Raw genomic sequence first — 24,670 nt, 5'->3', positions numbered from 1 at the left:
TCGAATCAGTTAATCACCCTTTTGACACATCTAAAAGCCTTATTTTGAATATTAAATGAGCCCCCCTAAGCACAACTTGCTGTCCACACGGTAGAGTGCATTTTATTTAAGAGTGAAACATGTTTGGCATTAGAAGTGGCAGGTTCCCCCAGTGACTAGGCTGGAAAATAAATTGTCAATGGTCGGGCTATAACTGATACATAGGAAAAGTCAAAGTATAGATTATACAATTCAAGACAAGACAAGTCAACGCCTTCTCCTCAGCTTGCTTCCACAACCTCCGCATGCTCCGAAAGATCTTCCGATGGATCCCGATCGAGACCAGGAAGACGGTCACCCAGGCTCTCGTCACCAGCAGACTAGACTACGGAAACACCCTCTACGCCGGTACTACAGCCAAGCTTCAGAAAAGACTTCAGCGTATCCAGAACGCCTCCGCCCGACTCATCCTGGACGTCCCCCGACGCAACCACATCTCGTGCCACCTGAGAGACCTGCACTGGCTCCCTGTCAACAAGAGGATCACGTTCAGACTCCTCACCCACGCACACAAGTCCCTCCACGACCTAGGCCCAGGGTACCTCAACAGCCGCCTCACCTTCTACACGCCCACCCGCCGGCTACGTTCCGTTAACCTCGCCCTCGCCGTCGTCCCTCGTATCCAGAGAGCCACCGCTGGAGGAAGGTCATTCTCCTACCTGGCAGCTAAGACTTGGAACTCCCTACCCGTCCACCTGCGGATGACCCAGGACCACCTGGCCTTCAGGAAACAGCTCAAGACCTGGCTGTTCGAGCAGTAGCAGACCCCCTTCCCCAAGCGCCTTGAGACCCTTACGGGTGAGTAGTGCGCGATATAAGTTCCATGATTGATTGATTGATTGAATCTAGTTTTTTTTTTACCTGTACTAGCTACAGACTCCATTCAAAGACTTACTCTACATTTAATAAAAATGCAGACTAATTGCAAAGTCATATTTCTTTTTAATAAATGGAAAGTGTAACTTTTTAAAAGTTACCCTTAACCTGCCTGAAGTTGTTTGGGGCTAATTTGCATTAGCTCTTCAGTAACTGCCCAACATGTACTTGGCCTGAATTAGGTGTGAAAACTGCTCCAGAGGAGATACAATGAGTTGGGAGTGGGGAGGAGTTTTCTTCCCCTTTTAGGGAGACCCGCTGGGGTTGGCCCAAGAATTTCATCTACTTCAAAGGGGGCTGTCCTATCACAAGGAAAGGTTAGGTGACAGCAAGGTAGGCCACAGCCTTTGTCCTCATTGTCAGGCTGGCACCAGGGCCAGAGGGAGGCAAGCTACCACAACGCAGACTTTGAGTGACCATATGGGAGGGGAATGTTCATTACCCTGGCCACACCTGTGGGTGGGAAAACCGACTCTGCAGAATGGGAGAAGAGTTTCCCCATCTTAGATTTTGAGAGTGAGGTGCACTCTGGGATTGTTTGCCGAGCGACATGCAGGAACTGCTGAAAAGCTGGGTAGGGTTGTCGCCCGAAACTTTTACCCCATTGATAAAGGCGTACCCAGCAGTCACCTCCACCCCACTAGCTAGTGCTAGGGATAAATTTGGTATCCTCAGACACCATCCTTGGAGCACTTTTTGGACCTGCCGCCTGTGACCTGAGGGGAGTCCTGAAGGAGTGGACCTGCTCCGTCTTGTAGCCAGGACAATGATGTAAACTCTAAGTTTGGTTGAATGACCTCCTGTGCTGTTACAGGGACACGACAACCTGCATGAGGCCTGTTTCCTGAAGTGTCCAGCTGACTAGTGGCAACAGCTGTGGATTAAATTTCTGCTTCATCCAGGTCAATGTTCCTAGCACTTCAGAAAAAACGACTAAGTCCCTTTCTGTGGTGGGAATTTTCTGCAAGAAAGTTTGAGAGCTCCAGCGGATCCAACCTGCTTCAAGTTCCTGGCCTTTGTTTCCACAGTGGTGGACATAACCTCTGTGGCAGTCCACTCAGGGAGGACTCTTCTTCTCAAAAAGTGACTAAGACCCTTTCTGCGTTGGGACTTATAAAAAATGTCAGCACTTTTCTTTAAAAACCTGACAAAGTGCTTATCTGAAGTGGGACTTGGAAACCTTTTAGAACGTTTTGACTACCATACTTTTCACCAGGTCAAATCAACTTGTTGTATCTGAGCAGGGCTCCATTGCGTCTGCTTCAAACCGCGCCTCGGTCCCAGTCTACAGCTCCCATAGACTATCATTGATGCCTTGTGGTTTTTGGTGCTCTATTTAAAAACTTTAAAAATTCATGTCTCCAGTTCCCCTTACAGGGTTTTTGTCATGTTTGTGTCATTTTGTTTATTACATTTTACTCTTATTTTTCTAATTCGGGTTTAGCATTTTTATTGTTTGGTGTTTAGCCTATATTACTGTTTTGGTACTGCATAAACTCTTTACACAGTGCCCTAAGTTAAGCCTGTCTGCTGTGTGCCATAGCTACCACGGGGTTGAGCTCAGATTAATTCAATTACTTTGAAGGTTCTCCCAGAGAAGAGCTGTGATTATTCCTTGTGGCGGGAAGTTGCCCACCCTAAATAATAATCCATTTTCTTATACGTATGTTCAGGGATAGTAATGAGGCATTACCTGGTCATTACATTTATTGTTAGAACGATCTATTGATCTCTCGCCCAAAATGCTCTTTCTGCGGATGACAAGTGAGTTTGGGGGCCCCAGACGAGAGTGCCCCTGGTGGGAACGGGCACTCTTCTTGCCATGAGTGATATCCCCAGACACTGAAGATAGAGTCCGCCTGATCAAGGAACAACTAGCTAAGAGGTATGGGTAGATACTTTCAGCTTGAATCTGTCGAGCCTGAGTTATCTCTGCAAGCATTAGAGGATATGGGGGTCATGATGGACCTATTTTCACATTTTTACTGTTAAGTGTATCGTATCCCATACGCTACACCTGGGTCAAGGCCAGGATAGATGTATAGGAATATATGTATATGTCTCATTAATCCTATAGTGATGAAATGTGATAACATCTATCTCTGCCACTTATTGAAAATAAATAAAAGCAGTTCATAAAAAAGATATTCCTATGTTGACCTGGACGTCAGTAGCATATGTGTGGTGGAGTGCTTAATTTGAGTGTGGTTTCCGGTGCTCAGCACCAACACTTAAATCATCAACACCGGCACTTTTCATGACCACCAGTTAAGGACACAGACACGGGTAGATTAAGTGATTTGCCCAGAATCACAGGATGTTGAGCCAACGCCGAGACTCTAACCTAGTTCCCCATCTCCGAAGTCGGCAGCTCTGGCCATTACGCCACATCCTCTCCCCACTTTCATGGTTAATAGTTGGTTCTGTTGTAGGCGGCGCTAACAGGAGAAATGGCTGGAGGAAGCTGCCTCCTGAAGAAAGCCCCAGCACTTATTTTTTTTTTTTACAAATTAACTACTAGTGTGGTGGCTGACAGTGGTTGCTAAGGATGGTCACAGTAGGAACAATGTGAACAGAGCAGGTGACACTGTTGATCCCTGTGACGCACAAAGTGACGTTTTCGGTTTTGGAAGAGAATCAACCTAGTTTCACCTGTATGCCTAATTTGCTCCGAATACCCTAAACTTGTGAAGCGCGGTCCCCACTGGTCACCAGCAGGGCTCTCGCCAGTGTAGAGGAGTGTCAAATGACACAGACGACTCGGAGAGGATCCCTGCGTGTGTGTGAACCTGTCCCTGGCGATACCTTATCTCGTGATATTCATAAACGGCCGTGTTAGTTCTGCTTTGACAGTGTCGGCCTGGATGTCTGTTTCCTGGTGGTTCTAGAGTTACCACTGGGTAGAAAGTTGCAAGATAACAGCAGTTTCAAGAATTTTTCCAGTGCATGTGAGGATAAAAAAATGGATGTGGCTTAATGGCTAGAGCATCGACCTCAAAGCTAAGGAACCCGGTTCGAGTCTCGGCAGGGACGCTCAGCATCCTGTGATTTTTGGCGATTCACTTAATCTCCCCCTGCCTAGCAAAATGAATGTGTCCGTCTGTAATGCAACTGGTGCTCATGTACAGCGCTCTGATGGCTTCCGGTCGAGTTCGAGTATAAGCCTTGAGTCTGGCATAATGTTTCCGTAGTGGAGTTACTATGTATGTCATTTGTGTAGCATAAACCACCATGTCCATGACTTTGTAGCGCTGTCTCAAACTGGGCGTCCTTTGTGGAACTGGAAAGGTCAGTCAGTGGTGTCCAGCTTTAGCTGATGTTTGATTGTGAGAGATTGGTGTGGCCAGTATTTAGTTTAGAAGTGGTCTGTATAGATTGAATAATGGATCGACTAATATTTCGGCGGGGTTTTTGTTCACATGGGTTTAATGTGTCTAAAGTTGAGGAATATGTCATATTTTTTGTGGGCACTTTAAATGTGTCTTTTTGTGGAGGTAAGTTGTGGGTCTTTGGAGAGTCCGATGTGTGTGGATAGAGGGTCGAAGACCCGCATTTGTCTGCATTGAGTGGTCAGTTGTCGTGTGCTCACCTGAAGTTGTCATGCAGTGCTGTGCTCAGGAGGCAGGGGCATGCTTGTGCTGGATTTTATCAGAGTGGTTCTACGTTGTATGTTGCTTGGCGGTTCCATTGCTGTAGCAGCATGCTGCCAACTGTACAACTGTGATGCTGTGTTGTGCCTAGAGGCCGTGTGGAGGGCACACATGCACCTTGTAAAGTCTGAACTCTATATCCCAATCTGCTCTGTTTTTCTACAGCTGTGATAGCCCCTTCTCTGTGTGTGACACTGTGGTTGTTTTTCTGTTGCAGAGTCGTCTCCCTGGCATCAAAGTGAAATACCTCTTCCTCGCCTGGCTGGGTATCTTCGTGGGCAGCTGGGTTGTGTACATGCATTATTCATCCTACTCCGAGCTCTGCAAAGGCCACGTCTGCCAGATGATTATAGTGAGTACCACAAACAGCCAGATGTTTTGTGTGGGTGTCTGTGTGCATGCCACACTCGATGCGCTTTTTTGTTGTGTCACCACCGAAGGACGCTGTGCGATGGGCAGATGCTCTTGAAATCTGTGCATGAGCCGGGTATGAGCTCGAGATATTACACTTCTGCTATTCTTGCTACACAGAGGCAAATGTACACAAACACACACACACCACACACACACACAAGCAAATGTACACACAGACACACCACACACACAGGCAAATGTACATACACACAGACACAGAGGCGAATGTACACATACACACACACACCGGCAAATGTACACACAGACACACCACAAACACAGGCAAATCTACATACACACAGACACAGAGGCGAATGTACACACACACACACACACAGGTAAATGTACACACAGACACAGAGGCAAATGAACACAAACCACACACACACAGGCAAATGTACACACACACACCACACACAGAGGCAAATGTACATACACACATACACAGAGGCAAATGTACATACACACACACCACACACACAGAGTCAAATGTACATACAAACACACAGGCAAATGTACACACACACACAGAGGCAAATGTACACACACACACAGAGGCAAATGTACACAAACCACACACACAGAGGCAAATGTACACACACACACCACAAACACAGAGGCAAATGTACATTCACACACACACAGAGGAAAATGTACGTACACACAGACACACACCACACACACACAGAGTCAAATGTGCATACACACACACAGAGGCAAATGTACACACACACACACAGAGGCAACTGTACATACACACAGGCACATTTACACACATACACTCACACACAGGCAAATGTACACACACACACCACATACACAGAGTCAAATGTACATACACACACACACACAGATTAATGTACTTGTAAATCTGACGTGCAGCTGGAGTTCAAAACTGTCCCTATGTGACTTCCAGTAATGTGCGCTCGGTAATTGTGAATTGAGGAGTGTAATTCGAAAATTCCCTTTCTGGTGCTCATTTCGGCTGACTGCTCTTTGGATTGTGCTTGGATTTACAATTAGCATCATGATAATTCTATGAGATACATTGTGTGCATACGGCCTGTGTTGCATGTAGCAATTTACAGAATGTGGTGCGCTATAGGTGGCTGTTGTAATGTAATGTAGTGCCGCGCAGTACCGCACAGAATGCTTCGGTGTCCCCTTTGTGTGACCCCCCAGGTTGACAGAAGTTGTTGCACTCTTGGGATCCATGCTAGGGTACCTCTGAGAATCCTCGGATTAGAGTTGTAGGTTACACAGCATTGCTAACGCGCTTCACTGGCAAATACTAAGGGCGCGATTCACAGGGCTCTGCGTGGTGGTCATTGGGACTCTACGCTGGTGGGCGTTGAATCCGTGAGCATCAAGCGGAATGGGTTTTGGGGACTCAGAGCTTTGTGGTTCAGTTGGTGTAGTACTGCCCAGCCGGGATGAACTGTTAGTGTTGCTAAGTCAACGATGTTGGACCGCAGCGGTGTGTCCTTTGTTGTGGAGGAGAGCAACACTACACTCTGCTTGGAAAAGCTGTCCTCTTCCACTATAGATTTCTAGCATTTTGTGGATTCACAGAGAATCACAGGAGTACCACTCAAAAACTACAGATCTGAACACTCTAGTTTTCAAGCAGTACTCCTACTTACCAGGAGCTTGAAAATCCACCCAAGTAAGTCAGAAAAATGCGCATTTTACACATTTCACTCTTATCTTTGTCTCCCCATTTTTCCCCATGGAGAAACCCCTGCTAGCCCCTTTTTTTGTGTGTGCCCTGCTTATCCCCACCCTGGAACTATCCAACCTTTGTAGAAGTGGATGTTCAGGGGTTTCTCAGGTGCAAATGCCCCTGAAAATTGTTTGTAAACAAACACAAATGTGTACGTTTTGTATGTGTTGTGTGAGTTTTGTAGCTGTTGAATGTGTTTTGTAGCTGTTGAATGAGTTTTGTAGGTGTTGAAGGAGTTTTGTAGGTGTTGAATGAGTTTTGTAGGTATTGAATGAGTTTTGTAGGTATTGAATGAGTTGTGTAGGCGTTGAATGAGTTTGTAGCTGTTGAATGAGTTTTGTAGCTGTTGAATGAGTTTTGTAGGTGTTGAATGAGTTTTATAGGTGTTGAATGAGTTTTGTAGGTGTTGTAAGAGTTTTGTAGGTATTGAATGAGTTGTGTAGGCGTTGAATGAGTTTGTAGCTGTTGAATGAGTTTTGTAGCTGTTGAATGAGTTTTGTAGCTGTTGAATGAGTTTTGTAGGTGTTGTAAGACTTTTGTAGGTGTTGTAAGAGTTTTGTAGGTGTTGAATGAGTTGTATAGGTGTTGTATGCATTTAAAGATCCTTCCTCTCACAATTCCTCCTCTCCCACATTAAGCCCGCCTGATGGTTATAAATGCACCTCCATGTCCAGTCCCCTCCTTAATAAATGCACTTTACAAATCTAAAATTCCACATAACCCCATTATGTGATCTAAGATGAGGAATTTTTGACTGTGAATCCCACATTTATGCGCTGTTAAGTTAGACTTGGGTGCCACAACGCGTTTCTGAATCTTTTCTCAAGGCTTTATCCATAAACAATGCCATTGCCTGCTGTATGTGGGGCACCTGAGCCAGCATTGGGAGCTGGAAGTGCCTAAGGCATTGGCCGCAATCAAATTTCGCAAATACAAGAGATTGACATTGCTTATCAACTATGGTTAAAAATAGCCAGAAAAGACCCACATATGTTGAACAGCCTTATTTGTGGCCGATGACCTTCAAAAGGTGCATACATTTAGCCTAACAGAGTACACAATGTCCATACGTACTTGTTTCCAGTGCGTATACCAAGCGAAATCAAAAAAGATAGTCTATTTTTACAATACATGCCTTTCAGATATACCCAGTGCCAGTTATGAAAACTGCAATTGTTCAAAATATATAAGCTATATAAACAATTTCCTTTCAGCATATACACAGATAAATGTACATAAGCCAGGCCCCAGCTAAAGTTGGCGTGTTATAAATATGGACTGTAATGATCCAACCCGGCCCTCATTCTTGGATGCAAGAGCTCTGCATTTACCTTCAGATGAGACATCGAGGTGGACTCAGGGGGATTCAGGACACTTCTAATGAGACCTGGGTATTGTTTATCGACCAGCAAAAGTCATTCTGTCGCATCTTTTAATGCAAAAATGATCGATTGTGCCTCTGTTTGTTGGTCCTGACCTTCCTCAAACCTGCTCCTCTTCAGAAAAAAAGACAATCATTATGTTCTTTTTTTTTTACAGATTCTGAGTAATTATTGATATAATTGTAATAAATTGCGATAAATTTATTTGGTATTTCTTCTTGAATCTGCATTCCTGTTTTGTTTAATAAAAATATTTCATTAAAAGACACTTATGTTAAAGTCAAAAAGACAAGGCCCATTATAGACAAAACGAGTTCCATAAAGACAGCAGAACTCTGGCATGTCCCTGTGATCCTTAATTAAGGTTGAGCTTGTTGATCAACCTTGAAGGAAACAAAAAACTAGTTTTCAGAACAAACAACAAAGATGCAAGTTCTCCTGGTGAAATGCCTCATATGTCATTTTCACTGTGGCCATCCGGAGTATCCATTTTTACTTTGTGGTGGCTCAATGAGTCCAATCCTATGAATGATTCCACTTCTCTGCAGTCATAGTTCGATATTTTTAAGTTAGTGATGTCATGTTGGAGACATCCCTGTCATTCGTCTCAAGATCATTGAATCCATGAAAAAGGCCAGAAATGTTTGGTCCCGGTATTTGAAGATGGGGTACCCTGCCCGCCATGTGGCAGGAGCTCTTGGATGCTGTGAACCAGGGAATAGCCTCCGCAGAGGTTTACTTGATGAATATTGAAAACAAGAGTTGCCATTAGTTTGTGGGATGTTTGGAAGACCTCTGTGAGGTAGGAAGTGCAGGTGTGTCATGTGTCACTCATGTGATATCTGCCAAGTTGTCCTTTGTGGGCGTAGCAAGGATTGCATAATGGGTGGAATGCTGCTGGCTCTGGATGAAGGCTGAGGGTTGCAGTAGGTGACATTTTGTGAGACAAGTAGTGAACCGGGCAATTTGATTGGTTGTTTTCCTATGCCAATAGCTGTTCCAAACATTCTATAGAGAAGAACTTTCCACAAGATGCTAACTTTGAAACAGACCACATTTATTCTCTCTGGGCATCTCTACTGGCTATGGGTGGATATCTGTGTTCAGCAAGGTTTCAAGCATAAGTTGTACATTCTTACTTACTCCTGACTTGCTCCACCAACTGCTAAGCTCCTATATGAAAAAGCTGCGAGGTTCATATCGAATGTAGAATAACTTTTTTCCTTCCTTTTTTTGCTGGTTGGATAGAGGAGGGTTGCAGGCTGTGAGTTGTCTTGGAGTTTTTTATCCATGTGGGAAATAGCAGCAAATTGCATATGCTTAAGCTCGTGTGCCTACATTATTTCAGAGTCCATCAAATTTCTTATGTACGAATTTTTAGCATGGCGTTACCAGAAACATTTGACTTACAAATTCGATACTTATAGGGTAGGAGGGAAGCAGAAGTATTTCATCGATATTTGCATCTGGTGGATTTCTTTTATGGATAGTCGACCAGGAACAAAGGTAGCATGGGTATGTTGGGGTGGCCACTAACTAATTAAAATAATTTCTCTCTGAGTGGAGTCAATTTCAATCAAATCAATACAACGGCAGGAACAATCTAGCAAGGAAAGTAGTAAAAACGAAAAAGACAAAAAAAGAGGAAAAAAACAAACAAAAAACATTGAGAAAGAGAGAGAAAATAGGAAATACTATTTAAGAGATGGGAAAAAAGCAGGTTTGGTAGACCGATATAACGGGGGCAATAAAACGGTTAAGGTGCTGAAGCAAACACTGATTGGGAGGGAGGAGAAAAAAGAGCAAACTACAAAAGGGGGTAAAGGGAGATTTGGGAGGGGTAATCACAAGCAAATACATTTAATATGGTGAAAACGGCAGACAAATTAAATTACAGTTTCCACCTTTGTGTAAATTCATACCAAATGCAGATTTTTGTACCAGATGCATTCACATTATTTACCTCGAAAAACTTTAATTTCACATCAAATAATCCTAATTATTCACACAGCTTTTGGATTTAGACCAATGACCCTCGGTGCTACCGTAAGCCCTGTATTATCCCCGCAGACACATCCATCCGTGCATGTATCATCGCATTGCCATTAGTAAAATGGAAAAAGCAGCATAAGATACATCAGAACTGGATGTAACAGAAAGTGGGCAGGATATATTGTGATGGGCAGAATGTTGTGGACCTGGGAGGAGGAGGAAGAGAAGCAGGAAGCACAAAAATGGCATGTTCTGCGAGATGTGCCTTATACACAATAGTGATTAAAAAAATCACAATTGAAGGCGCTGCACAGCCCATGCAATATTCAATCAATCAACCATTTATAGAGCTTCGCAACCCACCCGTTTGGGTCTCGAGGTGCTATTGGCTACTGCCGTTCGTACATTATTCGAACATCCAGGTCTTGAGGTCTCTTCTGAATTGCTGGAGTGATGGGGCGGTCCTTATGTGCAGGGGAGGGGAGTTCCATGTCTTGGCTTCCAGACGCAAGAAGGAACGTCCTCCGCTGTTGGCTTGGTGGACCTAAGGGGCGTCTGCGAGGAATCGCGAGGCGTATCAAAGGTGTCTGGTTGGTTATTAGGAGGTCAGTCGTTTGTTGAGGTATGCTGGTCCTTGGTCGCGGAGGGCTTTGTAACCGTGAGTCATCATCTTGAACTGGCATCTCTTCTGCATCGGGAGCCAGTGGAGTTTCTTGAGGTGGGTGTGATGTGAGTCTTTCTGGGTAGGTTGAGGATGAGTCTTGCTGCTGCTTTCTGTATTGTCAGCAGTCTCTTCAGAAGGCGTTCCAGGATTCGTGCGTAAAGAGCATTTCCGTAGTCTAGCCTGGAAAAGTGCCCCTCCAAACCCTAACACATGCCAGTGGAGTGGAGCTTTGAGCCAGCCCATCAGAATAGAATGCAGGATTTATGCATAATGTACCATGTGAGAAATCTTGCATGTATCTCTTATAGAACATAGGATTTTTTTTCTATTCAGCTAAGGGAAACAGGACTCGATATTGAGCCCGTACACACATCTTTTTTATCAAAAACACTACGATTTTTCATCATAAATGTTTTTCACCATTTGTCAATCTGGACATTCAACTCACTAGATCACTCAGTATTCTGTTCTTCATTAGATTTGGTACCAAAATGAAGCAGTGCCACACACAGAAGTTGTTTGATCAGGGCTCACGAGCAGATCACTATCGTCCAGAAAAATCTTTCTAGGTAGAACATCTCTTGCTTGAGTTGAAAAGAACTTTGCTGGCTGTCAGCGAGAAGTTAAACTCATTTTGCAAATGTGGACGCAAGAGATGTTGCTAGGTTTTTAAAAAGTCCGAGTCCTGTGGGACGAAAGGCAGTGGTTGAGTTATATTGAGAAATTCAGCCTGACACTGAAGAACATGTTGTGCTGGAGGATGTGTGGGGGCGGACCAGGTGTCTCCCAGTCTCTGAACAAGTAAAACAAATCGCTTTAAAAAGCATCTCTTACACCTGTGAAATAAAGAGAAATACTTCACCCTTCAGATTAAAAGTTGTACCCCTTGAATATCGAAGTCCGAATATTTTGGTATGGAAATACTGAGGACAAAAAATCGAAATCGAAATATCATTAGATAATTATAGGTTTTGTTTACCTAACTCAACATATTTGGTAAAATATTACGACCGTATGCCGATGGCCGGTTAAGAATGGTAAATCTATGCATCTTCTATATGCACTTTTCTTCCTCAATGTTTTTGTCCACTATATTTTCATACCATGATATTTGTATGTTCAGTAGCACAATCGATTAAAAGAACTGCAACCGTGAAATGGATGTAAAAAGAACTACATTACCCCAAAATTAAACTAGTGGAACTCTGTTCCCACTCACTGTGACCAGTGCTTAATTTGAGCCAGTGGTTACCGGTGGGGGCCACTACACTCATTTGGGTGGACCGGCCCCTACTTTTCTTGATCAGACATTTCCCGAGAGCAAGAGTGAGAAAAACAAGCAAAGGGGAAATAAGGAGGAAGATAAAGACGGAGAAACCCCCACAAAGGAAGAAAGAAGGACATCAACGGCTCCTCCGCTGAGGTGGAGGAGCATTGCGCCACAGAAAAAATAAATCATAATAACACAAAGTTCTTATCATTTTATTTTTCCCGTACTGGCTCAGTTTTGTTTAAGGGGCGGGCGTGGCTGGGCTTGGCTGTCAGCCAACAGAGGGAGGAGTGGTATGTGCACTTAAGTGACATGACGATTTGACCGGCTGTCTTGGGCCGGCCAAACAGTCATGTGCACTTTGTATAGTCTCCACCCAGGCTGTATTACAGCCTGACTCAGGCTGAATTACAGCTTGGGTTGAGAACATGTACAGGCTCAGAGTCCCCATCTGAGCGCCGAACCATGGCGTTCTGACCAATCACGAGGCTTCTGTTAGCAGTGTCGTGATGGGCTCGGGGAGTCTGGTAGCCTGTGTGCATCCTGTTCCTGCGTCGTCCACAGAAGAACGGAGGAGAGGCGGCAGCCAGGTACGTGGAATTTTCTTCTTTTTTTTTAAATACCCTCCACCCCCGCCTGCCTCACCACCACTGCCCCATTGCAGCCGCCACTGTAGGAGGAACCAACAAGAGTCAGATAAAGGAAGAGGGGTGTCCGGTAGTGGAGTAAAGATGCCCAAGTTATTTGTCGGCCTGACATGTATCCGGGCTGGCCGCTGGTGCTGCCTGTGATCTGTGTCAGTAGGGCCCGAGCTGGACCAGAACTGATGCTAGCTTTGATCAATGCATACATTAGTGATGGAAGACGCAGGAACTGTGGCTGTGCTCTTACAGAATCCCCCAGTCCAGTAGCGAATAACAGCACTGAGGTATGGGTGACTGGCAACAGCGTACAAGCGCCTCTTTCTATTTTTTATTTTTTTCACCTTGGAGCAGAAATAATTGGCAGAGTTTTTGCATAATTCAGGAGAAGGTGTCACGGTGGATGTGTTGGCTGATGACAATTCCTGCCAAACAAGATGCAGCTCTTCTAATGTGGATGCAGCAGAAAGTCATTTCTCTGTCTAACATACATCTTTGCCTGTCAAAATCTTGCTTTGTAGAGGCGCAGCTGGCATTTACACACAAATTCAAACTCGTTTTGTAGTTCATTGTCCTTGTTCTTTCTGCAGCTGGGTGTTCTGCGCTTTCCTTCTGTAGCTGCTTCGTAAACCTTTTAGAGGTATGTTATTGTCCTCTAGTTCCATTTTTTTATTTACGCAGTTTAGCTAATTAGGAGTTTTTTTTAAAGCGCTGCACATCACCTTTGCCTCTTCAGAGCACTTCAGTCTGTACAGTGTGCATTATAAACTAAATGACCTTGCGGCACATAGACTACCTATATCGGAGTCCTGGTTATAGTGGGGATATGGTTTTGAAGGACTCATTATAAATTATAGGTGATGGGATTGGGCTAATACTCTATGTCAAAGTCTGTTAGTCCCCAGAGCATGGCTTGAGGGCTCACAATCAAAGGGCTAGCCAATCATAACATTTAAGGCTGACGGATGGCTCCACCCCTTGACCTCCTCATTTTTTAATGTTCTGTAGTAGCTGTGAATTCTATTTTTTGCTGAAATGTGAACATGGCCAAATACACCCATTTATGCTCCCCTTGCCAAGAGTAATTTAATTTTGCAGACAGACAAAATCTGGTCCGCGGGCGCACTGGATAAAAGAACATGATTTGTGCCCCATTACAGAAACCAGCTGTATGCAGGCTGCCCGCGCCTCCATGAGATCACAAACGTGGCCAGCTGCCGCCTCGTTGTTTAAAATTTGCAGGCTTACCCGCTGCTGTGGGCACCAACCATTGGTTGCCAGGAGCGCGCGGGGTCACCTGGGTGGCCGGCAGAGGTACCAGGACAGGTTTTAGTATACCTTTTCACCACATTGCTGCCTGGCTGTACATGGGGACTGTGACGTGAACCTGGTGCTGCATATCTACCGAAGTACTTCTTTTCCCACCCTCTCATCCCTGTAGTTGGCACTATTGAGAGAGATTATTACAGTGTTGCCTCTTGACTACTCAGGAAGCAGATGCAGTAAGGGGTTGGTTTGTGATTAGAGGTTTATACATGACTGATCATGTCGCCACATGGACGGGGAGGAGTCATGTTTAGACACAAAAAAGATAGACAACATTGGCTTCAGTAATATAACTGGAGGCGAATTCAAGATGGATTTGGTTTTAAGCCTTAGCTCAAGCAGGGGCAGTGGTTTTACAGTCTGTAGTGAAGGGCCGGGGACATGAACTACAGCGATCGCCCTTAGCCTTTCAGGATACTCCATTACACGGACCTAGGGATGCTGTGGGATTTGTGGCTGGGCCAAGGTGCAACCCAGTTACCCAGGACCATCTCTTAAAGGGTGCCAGGGAAAATCCCTCTGTTGGTTTGGCACGGGCATGGTAGTGCGAAGAACCATCTTACATGCTGCCCTAAACTCTCCCTCTCCTGAGTGGGTGAGTTCAACTTGTAAAGAATTTATGGAGGGACCCACTGGGTTTTCCCTCAGTCCCAAGTCAATTGGTGAAAATTGGTAGGAGAATTCATGTCTAACTTTGTCCATGCAATATTTTATGATGATGTAACTTTTATGATTTGATAGGTACCATTGCATTTTAGTGTTGTGTTTATAATGCATAATAAATGCAGACTTGAGAATTATATATTCCCTACTGCAAGAATGGTAGTGAATATCTGGGATTTGTACATGATCAGCTTTGTGTTTTTGGGAGAGTACAACATTGGTCATGATTGTGATCTGACCGGTATTGCTGCGATCCCTCAACTATTGCTGATGCAGCATGTTGCATCAGCAATCTGATAGGCCACCATGTCAACTAATTAGACTACCAGACCGGGGCTCTTGGGTTATAATAATTTTCTTTAGCTGCCGCCAAAAACTGCTAGAGTCTTCGTATGTGTGTCGGCAAATCTTCAGATTTTCGATGATCACTGCGGAATGCCCACGGCCTGCACTTATTTTAGTGTTTGGTAGGCAGACGTGGATACCACAGGAAAGAGGCATTTGCTGCAGGGGGAGATCCTATGTGTACCAGAACAGGCTTTTTGCCTATCCCCTAATAAAACAAGCATTGGCATAGCCAATAGGTCTCGCCTTTGGGACCTTATAAGTGTTTAGCCATGCAACAGTTGCATAACTAAATACTTATAAGGTCCCAAAAGCGAGACCTATTGGCTATGCAAAGCGGCCGTGAAAGTGAAATTGATCGCGATCAAACATCAAAGCGGCCGTGCGGCCGCGAAACCGAAAGTAATCGCGGTAAAGCGCGGGGCGCGCGCCCGCGCACATTCACTGTGGTTCTAGGCTGGCCTGGTAGCACTTTTTGGAGCCCTCTCAATAAGTCTCGCCAGACCAGCGCATGCGCTGGGTCAGGCGAGACCTAAAAAAGGTTCAATACCCCATCAGTAATGCAGCTAATGCCTTGAGAATTTGTGCACAGGAAGTTAAACCTGGCCCTGGTTGCCTGTATGAATTCAGGGGAGGCCATTAACAAATGCTAAACTACAGCCAGTACGTTTTCAGTACTCCGTACCCTTCCCTACACCTCCTTCCTCTCTCAAAAGCATCTCTAATTTACGTCTGCTAGAATACCTGGAGAGAGGAAAGTCATTTAGCATTCTCCCAAGAGCTGTAATTAGTTAGAAATCAAAGATTTCATAAGCCTCAGTTAACAAGCGCAGGAATTTTCAGCTGCTAAATGAGGCGTGAACAGCACTGCACGTGCTGCTTCCCTAACTGACGTCTTCGCGCCTTCTTTAAGTAGTCCCAACATTTACACTGTTCACCTCCGGAGAGCTGTCCTGGTCACTCTTTCAAACGCACATTCGACTCCTGGTTTTTGCTGGAATAATCGTATTCTTCTACCATAAGTGTGTAGCTCGTTGACGAGGGATGCCTGCTCCTTGACCTCCAGTTACCATGGTGATGGCAAAGCATGCGCCTGAGCACTGAGCTCCTACACCAACTCTCTTCCTGAATTCTTGAGGCAAGCAAGCACTATTGCAAATTAGACCAATGAAACTGCTTAAAGTTGAACCGTATGGGGGTCATCATGCTCCTTAGAAATCCTAAAAACGCAAACAAAGTTGGCGAAATCTGCAAATAATTAGGATTGGATATAAGAGGAATGTTCCTCATTTTAAATATGGAGTATTAAAATGTGGTATTTTAAGAGTACCATAATAGTACTTCGGGGCATCATTCATGATCCCTGATCTAGTGCTGTTTTTATGCAGCCATTTTGTTTTGCCAGGCACTGGACATTGAGGTCTTCTAAGACTTCTTCACAGATAGTCTACGAAAGCAGGGTAGAGCTAGTTCTAAAAGATAAATCGATATGGAAGACTCTGATATATAACTGTCTTTTTCTTTCTTCCCAATGCATGCTCTCTTTTCGTCAGGGCACATCAGTGCATCAATTAAAACCACTAATTGTCCGTACTAGGCTCTAAACAGTCGCCTGAGTAGGTCTTGCAGACCAGTCCCCAGGTTTTGAACCCCTGGCGTAGAGTCATCACGAAAGGTGGAGAGTTAACTTGTCCTGTATGAAAATAGACGCTTGTCAAGGTGAGAATGTCAGCGGGATGTCTATTCTTTGAGCACAGAATTGATCAGTTCCTGAAGGAATAGATTTGCTGCTAGATTTTGTTTCCAGTGGGGATGTTGGATTATCGCCCTGCAGGAATGGTGCTAGTGATCGTTGATGCCTAGAAACTTCTTCAGTCTAAGCGCGGTGCCTGGAAGATTTACCTCGCACAAGGGTGGTTCTATTCCTCACATGTCGGGGGTACCAAACATCCCTTGGCAGCAGAGGTTTCAAGTTTAAGATGGGGCAGCAAAAGCCAGGTTCCCTTATGTGGTGTGACACTGGCCTGCTACCATCTCCAATCTACATCTACTTACATGGCTGCCAGCCAATAGCAGAGTGGCTGCATGTACTTAGGTTTCATTTACAGAAGCACAATTGAAATGGGCAAGGCCATAAAAAAAATACACTGTTGGTTGGATTTTCAGGTCTCGGATATCAAAATGGTCTGTACTAATTTCTGTCCGTGAAAAAGCTCTGCACAATCCTATCTATCTATCTATCTATCTATCTATCTATCTATCTATCTATCTATCTATCTATCTATCTATCTATCTATCTATCTATCTATCTATCTATCTATCTATCTATCTATCTATCTATCTATCTATCTATCTATCTATCTATCTATCTATCTATTGCCTGCCTGCCTGCCTGCCTGCCTGCCTGCCAATAGATAATATTTATTAGACCAAGGAAATATCGCGAACATTTGGCATGAGCAGAACCTCATGAACATATCTTGGACATCCCATGTACAGCATGGTGGCCTAAGCAACATATCCCAATAGTTCTACCTTTCAGAATATTTGAATACTTCAAAGAACACAATATGAGGTACTCAAATCTACCTTTGGCACGGAACTCATTTTCACCAAATGGAAACGATGCTAGCTTTATGTCTGTGTATTCACTTAGATGCTTCCATGATACAAAATCGCCATAACAATCCCGTCTACTCCCTCACCACCTGTCTCCTGGGGGAGGAGGTGGGGCTTAGTGTTTAGGAAATCTTGATTCTAATCTCTTTTTCCCTACTTGACACTTGACAATTTGAAATCTCTGCTGCTGAGTGATGTTTGGTACCCCCTACATGTGAGTAATAGAACTACCCTTACGCAAAGTTAATCTTCCAGGCACCGCTCTTAAGCAGAAGATGTTTCTTGGCATCAACGATCGCAGGCACCATTCCTGCAGGGTGATGATCCACCATCACCACTGTAAACAAAATCTAGCAGCAAATCTATTCCTTCAGGAGCTGATCAATTCTGTGCTCAAAGAACAGATATCCCACTGGCATCCTCAACTTGACAAGCAACTATTTTCATACAGGACAAGTTAACTTTCAGCCTTTTGTGATGATTCTATGCCAGTAGTTCTAAACACCTACTCGGGGGTTCCGCGACTTCTTAGATCCGAGTTGGACAATTAGTGGTCTCAATTCAAGCACTGATGTGTCCCCAACAAACAGAGAGCATGCATTGGGAGTAAAAAAAAAAGGCAGTTATATATTAGTCTTCCATATCGATTTGTCTTTTAGAAATGAAAATTAATTTTGAAAAGCTCTATCTTGCTTTCGTAGACTATATGTGGAGAAGTCTTGTAAGACCTCAATGTCCAGTGTCTGGCAGGGCAAAATGGCTGCCGTGAAACACCATCAGGGCAGGGTCTCGTGAATGATCCCGATGAGCTATTATACTACTCGTAGTGAGAATTGTGTCATCCTGGTTGGATCACTTTTGGCTCTTGTCATAATTACAGTCCCTCACTAAGAGGCATAGCTATTGTTAGGTGCTAAATAAAACAACGGAGCCTTTCCCTTTAATTCTATAAGCGAAGCTTGTGCATGTAAAGACGAACATAAAGCTGGAGGTACAGTTTTTAGGTAACATTATATAACACTTGAGTCAGCCCTTTCCTGAAGACTCAGGAGAGATACCTGTGCTTTCGCTGGATTAAGAAACACAACAGATTCCTTTACAAAAACAAGTTCTCGAAATTCATATTTCCATTCTGTGCCTGTCCCAAATGTCTTGTTGCTGAACTAAGAATTTGTTCAAGGATAATAAGAACAGGCTCTTTTCAAACTTCTATGTTTGGTCTTTAAAACCTTGCACGGAAAGGACCCTGCTATCTAGAAGGCAAACTACAGCCTTATATTCCAATTCGCCAGCTGAGATACAGCGAACTGCATACGTTGTGCCCCAAACGTATTTATAAAACCAGATTTGGGAGTCGGTCTTTCTATTTTTTTGGCTCCCCATCACTGGAATCGTCTGCCCTGGCACATCCGTTCCTGTTCAGATCTAAAGGGTCTTAGAAAATTTCTGAAAACCTGGCTGTTCATTCTTTAACCCTGGTATCGCTATATGAACTGTATTCTGTGGCTACGGCGCCGAGATATCCCCTCGGGGATGATTCGTTGCACCTAATAAATTAAATTCTAATTTAAAATTATAAACAACACTGTTAAAAAAACAGTTTTGTCTCAGTCGCAAGACAAGTTCCCATGTTTACTCTGACTGAAGTCACTGAATCATGGAACTTTGAAGTCATTCTTCTTACTTAATTATCAATTTATTCTTGTTATGTATCATAATTGACACCATTTAGAAAGGTGTAGGAGGGTAGATGGGAAGCAGTGGAACAGAAAGTGATCCAGTGAGAGACGAGCATGTTGGTAATAGGCAGGTATGGGACCACACAACATGTCACGTCATTGGCAGTTTTCGGCATGTGCAAAGCTCTACAACTCATTTGTTGTTTAATACAGTGGAAGCTGTCACTCTAACACAAGGGCTTCCTCTTAGAGAATGTTCAACACCTTCCCACAGCAGAGGGTGACCAGACATACCGGATTCCCCCTGGTCTGGCTTGACAGTGCAGTGAGAATCACCAGGAGAGGGGCTTTGGCTCCGCCCACATGTTGGGAACCAGGAGTACATGTTTTGATGGGGCAGAAGTTGTGTGCTTCCACAAAATAGTGCTTGCCCGCCACAGAGCTGTGACAATTTTATTTATCCAGTTGCCTGAGCTTGAAGTTTCAGGGCCACATACATGACATTGTAAAGCTATTAAAGTGTCATACATCACTAGATCATGTATGGAGTTCTCTGCCTGCAGCAAGCATGGGAGGAGGGCAGTCATTAACACTCATGGATTTTTAGGTCTGGCTTGCCAGTGCAACTGTTACCTGGCCTTTTAACCTACACCAATATTATTCTATTGGTTTTTTGCATCCACACAAATACATATCTATTCCCATGCTATCTACTTGTAACGCTTCACATTAGCACACCACATTTCTTTAAAGCCAGAGCTCCTGGCATTGTAAATGCGTGTTGATGGCCTGGTCCAGCGTGGTTTATGAAGAGGGGGTGGGGGTCTGGTGAGCAGCACACTATTTATAGTGGTATGCGTTCTCGCTCTTTCACCAAGCCCTCTCATCATACCATAGACAAAAGTTCACTTCTTTAAAAAGTCCCCTGCTGTACTGCCTCGTCTCATTTAAGCAGCAAAGCAGGTTTGATCATGGGGTGTATCATTATTAAAGGATCCTTTCAGCCAAGGCCAAGCCTGCCTAGAGGGCCAAAAACAACACTTGAGAGGGAGCAAGTTTCATTTTTTTTAATAACAGTTAGTCCTTCTTCTATGTCAGTGGCTCTCCCAGTTTTTGGTTCTGAAAATATGGTCACCCGGCCTCAGGACTTAGAGACCTGCCAAAGTGTTTGGACCACGGGATCTGTTGCAACGCATTGATACCTGCAGGTTGTAAGGATGGAATAGGGAGCACACCTTACCATGTGGCGCACAACATTTAGCGGCATGGGTATTGACTTTCCACAAGCCATTTACGAAACGCAGTGGAAGGTTCTTGAGTCGCAAATGGGCATTTTGCATTCGTCAAAGCGAGGTATCTTGCTTTGCACTGGCGCTGGGAGTGCAAAGTCCTTTATTAAATCTGCACTAGAGTCTGCTCTTCTGCTAAGAAATCCTAATGGCAGCACTCAGTTGAACTTAACAGAGTCTGCGTGGACTTAGATCAGCCCTGCCAGCCCCCACTTTCACCACAGTGGTAACAACAATGAGCAGTCCTGCAGGAAGCCCTGTAATGCGTTCTCACAGCTGCGCCTTAACATACAATCAGACTCTTAGCCCAACCACAGATATTTTGTCCTGGGAAAATGTACATATTGAACGAGAACAAAAGAGGGGGTTTAGATTCATGGGTCCGTTTTTATACACAACAATAATGAAATGCAGGGCCACGAACAAAGCAATCACATTCTTCAAAGAAATGTTTCAACTGACATTTAAAATCTTATTTTCTCTGTAACAGAAAAACGTGCTTAAGGCCAAACACTGCAATCTGAACATTTCGTCCATAAAAAAAACCTCACTGTTCCCGAAATTGTGTTTCATAGCAATCACAGAAGGTAAAACAGAAATATAACAACAAATGTATATTTATAAGGTGTGCAGACGCTCTTGGTGATATCCTGGCTCTAAAAGTAGAGGCTTACAGTTAGCCAAACCAATGGCATATTCATTTTATCAACCTTGCAAGGATGAAAGGCTGAAACAACCCACAGGAATTCGGGATTCGACACTGTGCCCCTGAGGTCAAATATAGATCTCTGCAAGCCTTCTGAGCCACCAACTAAACTGCCTTGTGGCGACTGGCATCTACAGGCAGTGGGGGGAGGCAGGGTAAAAATGATATGTTAAAAACAAGTGTGCGCAAATAAATTATTAAAAAACCCAACTTACCTTACTGGTCCAGAACTCTTCTTTGGCAGGAACTGGAACCGGATGTAGCAAATCCCTTGGCCAATCCTGGTGCTACTCTCACCAGCATGAGAGCAGTGCTCTGATTGGAGGGAGCATCCTCACTCTGCACTCCACAGCTCTCTGGAGGCTCTGGCTTGCTCTAACCCAGCTGTCTTGAGACAGCTGAGTTAGCGCTGTCTAAAGTGCGCATGTGTGTCTGGCTGTCGTGAGACAGCCGGCTAAAAAGACATGCGCACATATTAAACAGTACACAGACAGCCCACTGTCCTCCCTGCTGAGTGATGCCGCGGTCACTCCGCAGTGGCCCCATCCTGACTCTCTGTTTGGGACTGGGCATGAAAAATAAAATGGCAATAAATTATCATTTTATTTTTCACCTATAGGGCTTTTGGGGGCGACACTCCTCTGCCCCAATGGGTGAGCCGCTCCTGAAACGGCCTTGTGCTTAGGAAAACTGCACCGTTCAGAGAAGCTCTCGTAGGATATCTGGCATCACTTATTGGTCGAATATCACCTGTAAGTAGCTGTAAATCACCTGTAAACCTAACTTCTCGCTATCATGATAATAAATCATAAATTACAATTTATGTCTAAAATTGGCTGAAATTTATGAGTATCACTCAGAGAATGCTCACGCTTTGCTACATGCGGAGGGATACGTCCATCACAGGCAAAATATCCACCCCACTCCCGCGCTATCCAACCCCTGCTGATTGCCGCATGGCGACTATTTTTGTGTGGATTCAGGGGGGGCTTATTTATGAGACGCTTACCGCCGGAGAGTTACTTTTTTTACGTGCCGGTGGCGCAAGCCTCGCAATCATATCTATGAGCCACGCAAAGCTACTCTGCGTGACTTTGCATGGCCTCATAGATATGGAGTAAGACAAAGCAGCGCAAGTCGCTGCGTTGCCTTAGTCTGCGTTAAGGAGTTGTCCATGGGCGTTGTGGTGGGTGTACCCATGCAACACCAATGCATTTTGATGCTGCCGCAGACTTACTTAATCACGTAAGCCTGGGACAGGGCCAATACCTTACGCCTCCCCAGAGCAGGCGTAACGAGGAGAAATATTTTATTCCATTCCATTCTGTAGAACACATCGAAAGAGGTAAACGCTTCTCTGGATTGTTCTTGTTCAGGAAGGTGCTCCTTCCTGTACAAAAACAATCCTGCCTGCAATGGAGGTACCCTTTCACTATGGTGCAAGGGAGCCTACATTGGCACTAGGCAGCAAATAGTGCACCAGCACAGGGGGAAAGGACAGGAATGCACAGTATTTCATCTATACGGTGCATTCTTGCCATTTCATATTGGCGAGGGGCAGCAGGGCTAGCCGACTTGCAGTGCTGCCCCACGTCAATTCCTCACAAATGAGGCCCAGAGTGTCTAACTTAGTGTCCTGTTGCTCAACTTGCTTATTAGAGACATAACTGTTTGGGAGAAGGGGAACTATCAAGCACCCTGGGCCCTTTATTTATTATAGCCCAAATGCATTCTGCTCTTAGAAGTACCACAACTAATTGTTAGGTAATCAAAAATATGTAAAATTAGTGGTACTTCTAAGACCAGGATGTATCTGGGTCATAATGATGGCACGCATTAGAAATAAATAGTTGCTTGGTGCCTAGGATGTTTGAACAATGTTTTCCTTCCCTCTACATAAGATTGAATTCTCTGTAAAAACTTTCCTGAAACGCTGTGGAAGAAGATAACATTGTATTTGACTATAAAAAATTATATTGGGACTACTAAGACCAGAATGCATCTTGGCCAATATAATGGCATACACGTGAAAGAAATTGTTCCTGAGTGCCTGAAATGTTTGAGTTCAGGCTTCCTTCCCTGCACACAAGATTAAGCTATGGAACTGACTTTTGAGTAGCACCTGGAATATGACAGTATTTATTTAGAAAACGAAGAAAATACCTCGCGAGTCAGCGTGTGCAATCACTAGTCCTTGCGTCACCGTGCAAATGAGTTAATGGTTCAGCATTTTTTAGCGTGCATCATAATCAAAAGGTGCCATCTCTGAAAAGTAGTTAAGATTCCAAAAGATGAGTTGTATGAGAATCTAGGAGGATTCGAAATATGCCAGAGCAACATTCTGATTTCACAGAAGTCCTGTTTGTCTTTATATTAATTCAGGATTACAAGTAACAGTATTTTCAAAAACAGTTTAAAATTAGGTCATGTCCCCCTTGTTTCTTTTGTGATTGTTTGGTTGGTGTGTAATTGACTCATTTTTCAAATTACCATTTAAGTGCTTGAAATTTAACATATTGCCTACAGTACGCATTCACATGGACACAAAATTATTCAATTTCAGTATTTTTTTATTAACTTTGTTTCATAAAAGTTCACAATTTGGTCCACTTTCATCAATGTTCTTGTGAACTCTCACCTACGTTTTTATGTGCCAGTTATATTTATAGATATGTGCTGCAAAAGTATTGCAATATTTATTTAGCTATCTAAGAGCTAAATTTAAAAAGTCCCTTTGTAGTACAAACCCTGAAAATTTGTGAAATCACAGGTTTGCGACCACAAAAGGGCTTTTTTGGGGGGCAGAAGGCACTTTGGAAGAGTACCACTGCCTTTTCCCCTTGTTTTCCCAAAGAGGATTTTTTCTTGAGAGCATGAACTGCTTTTAGGAAGTAAAAAACACTTTTGGTAATGGAAACACAAGAATGATGGTCTGCTGTTCCTTGCAGGCCACCAATCCTGTATTTGCAGTGACCTGCCTAGTTAGTATTAATTAGATAGGTCAATCTGACACCCCCTGTGACTGGGGAGTTTTTGTGAGGAGAACTAAAAGTACAGTAGTTGCATCACAAAATTAAAGAGTGGTCGCAGAGAGTTGGTTCGCAATTTGTGACCACATTTTGTGGTCAGTCTTATAGTACATCTGTCCGTAATTGCAAAAACTGCATCAGTGTAGTGTCCACATAAGTGCGTACTCGTCTTGCATACAGTTACGTGGGTTTCACACTTTGTGACTAAGGCATTAATTAGGCATGCTTAAGTTACATATTTTGGGGGCTATGGCCTCCACAGGGTCCTATCAACATGTTCCAGTCACCTCTGTCCCTTTCATTTCAGTCTAAGCATTTACTTTTTATGAAATGTGTGGACGTTCTCCAGAGTGAGCAAATGCA

The 24,670-nt window shown here is 44.0% G+C and overlaps 1 protein-coding gene across 1 annotated transcript in view; it reads left to right on the top strand.

Moving 5' to 3' along the window:
• DIPK1B (divergent protein kinase domain 1B) overlaps positions 1-24,670 on the top strand; it is a 374,250-nt gene that overhangs the window by 102,383 nt on the left and 247,197 nt on the right. Inside the window, exon 2 of the mRNA XM_085612894.1 lies at positions 4,783-4,917. Coding sequence (XP_085469020.1) covers positions 4,783-4,917 — 135 coding nt within the window. The remainder of the gene's footprint in view (positions 1-4,782; positions 4,918-24,670) is intronic.

Source organism: Triturus cristatus, chromosome 1_2, assembly GCF_964204655.1.
Source record: "Triturus cristatus chromosome 1_2, aTriCri1.1, whole genome shotgun sequence".
NCBI classification, from domain to species: domain Eukaryota; kingdom Metazoa; phylum Chordata; class Amphibia; order Caudata; family Salamandridae; genus Triturus; species Triturus cristatus.
Note: the sequence above shows the minus strand (reverse complement) of the source record. Positions and strands in the feature narration are given on the sequence as shown.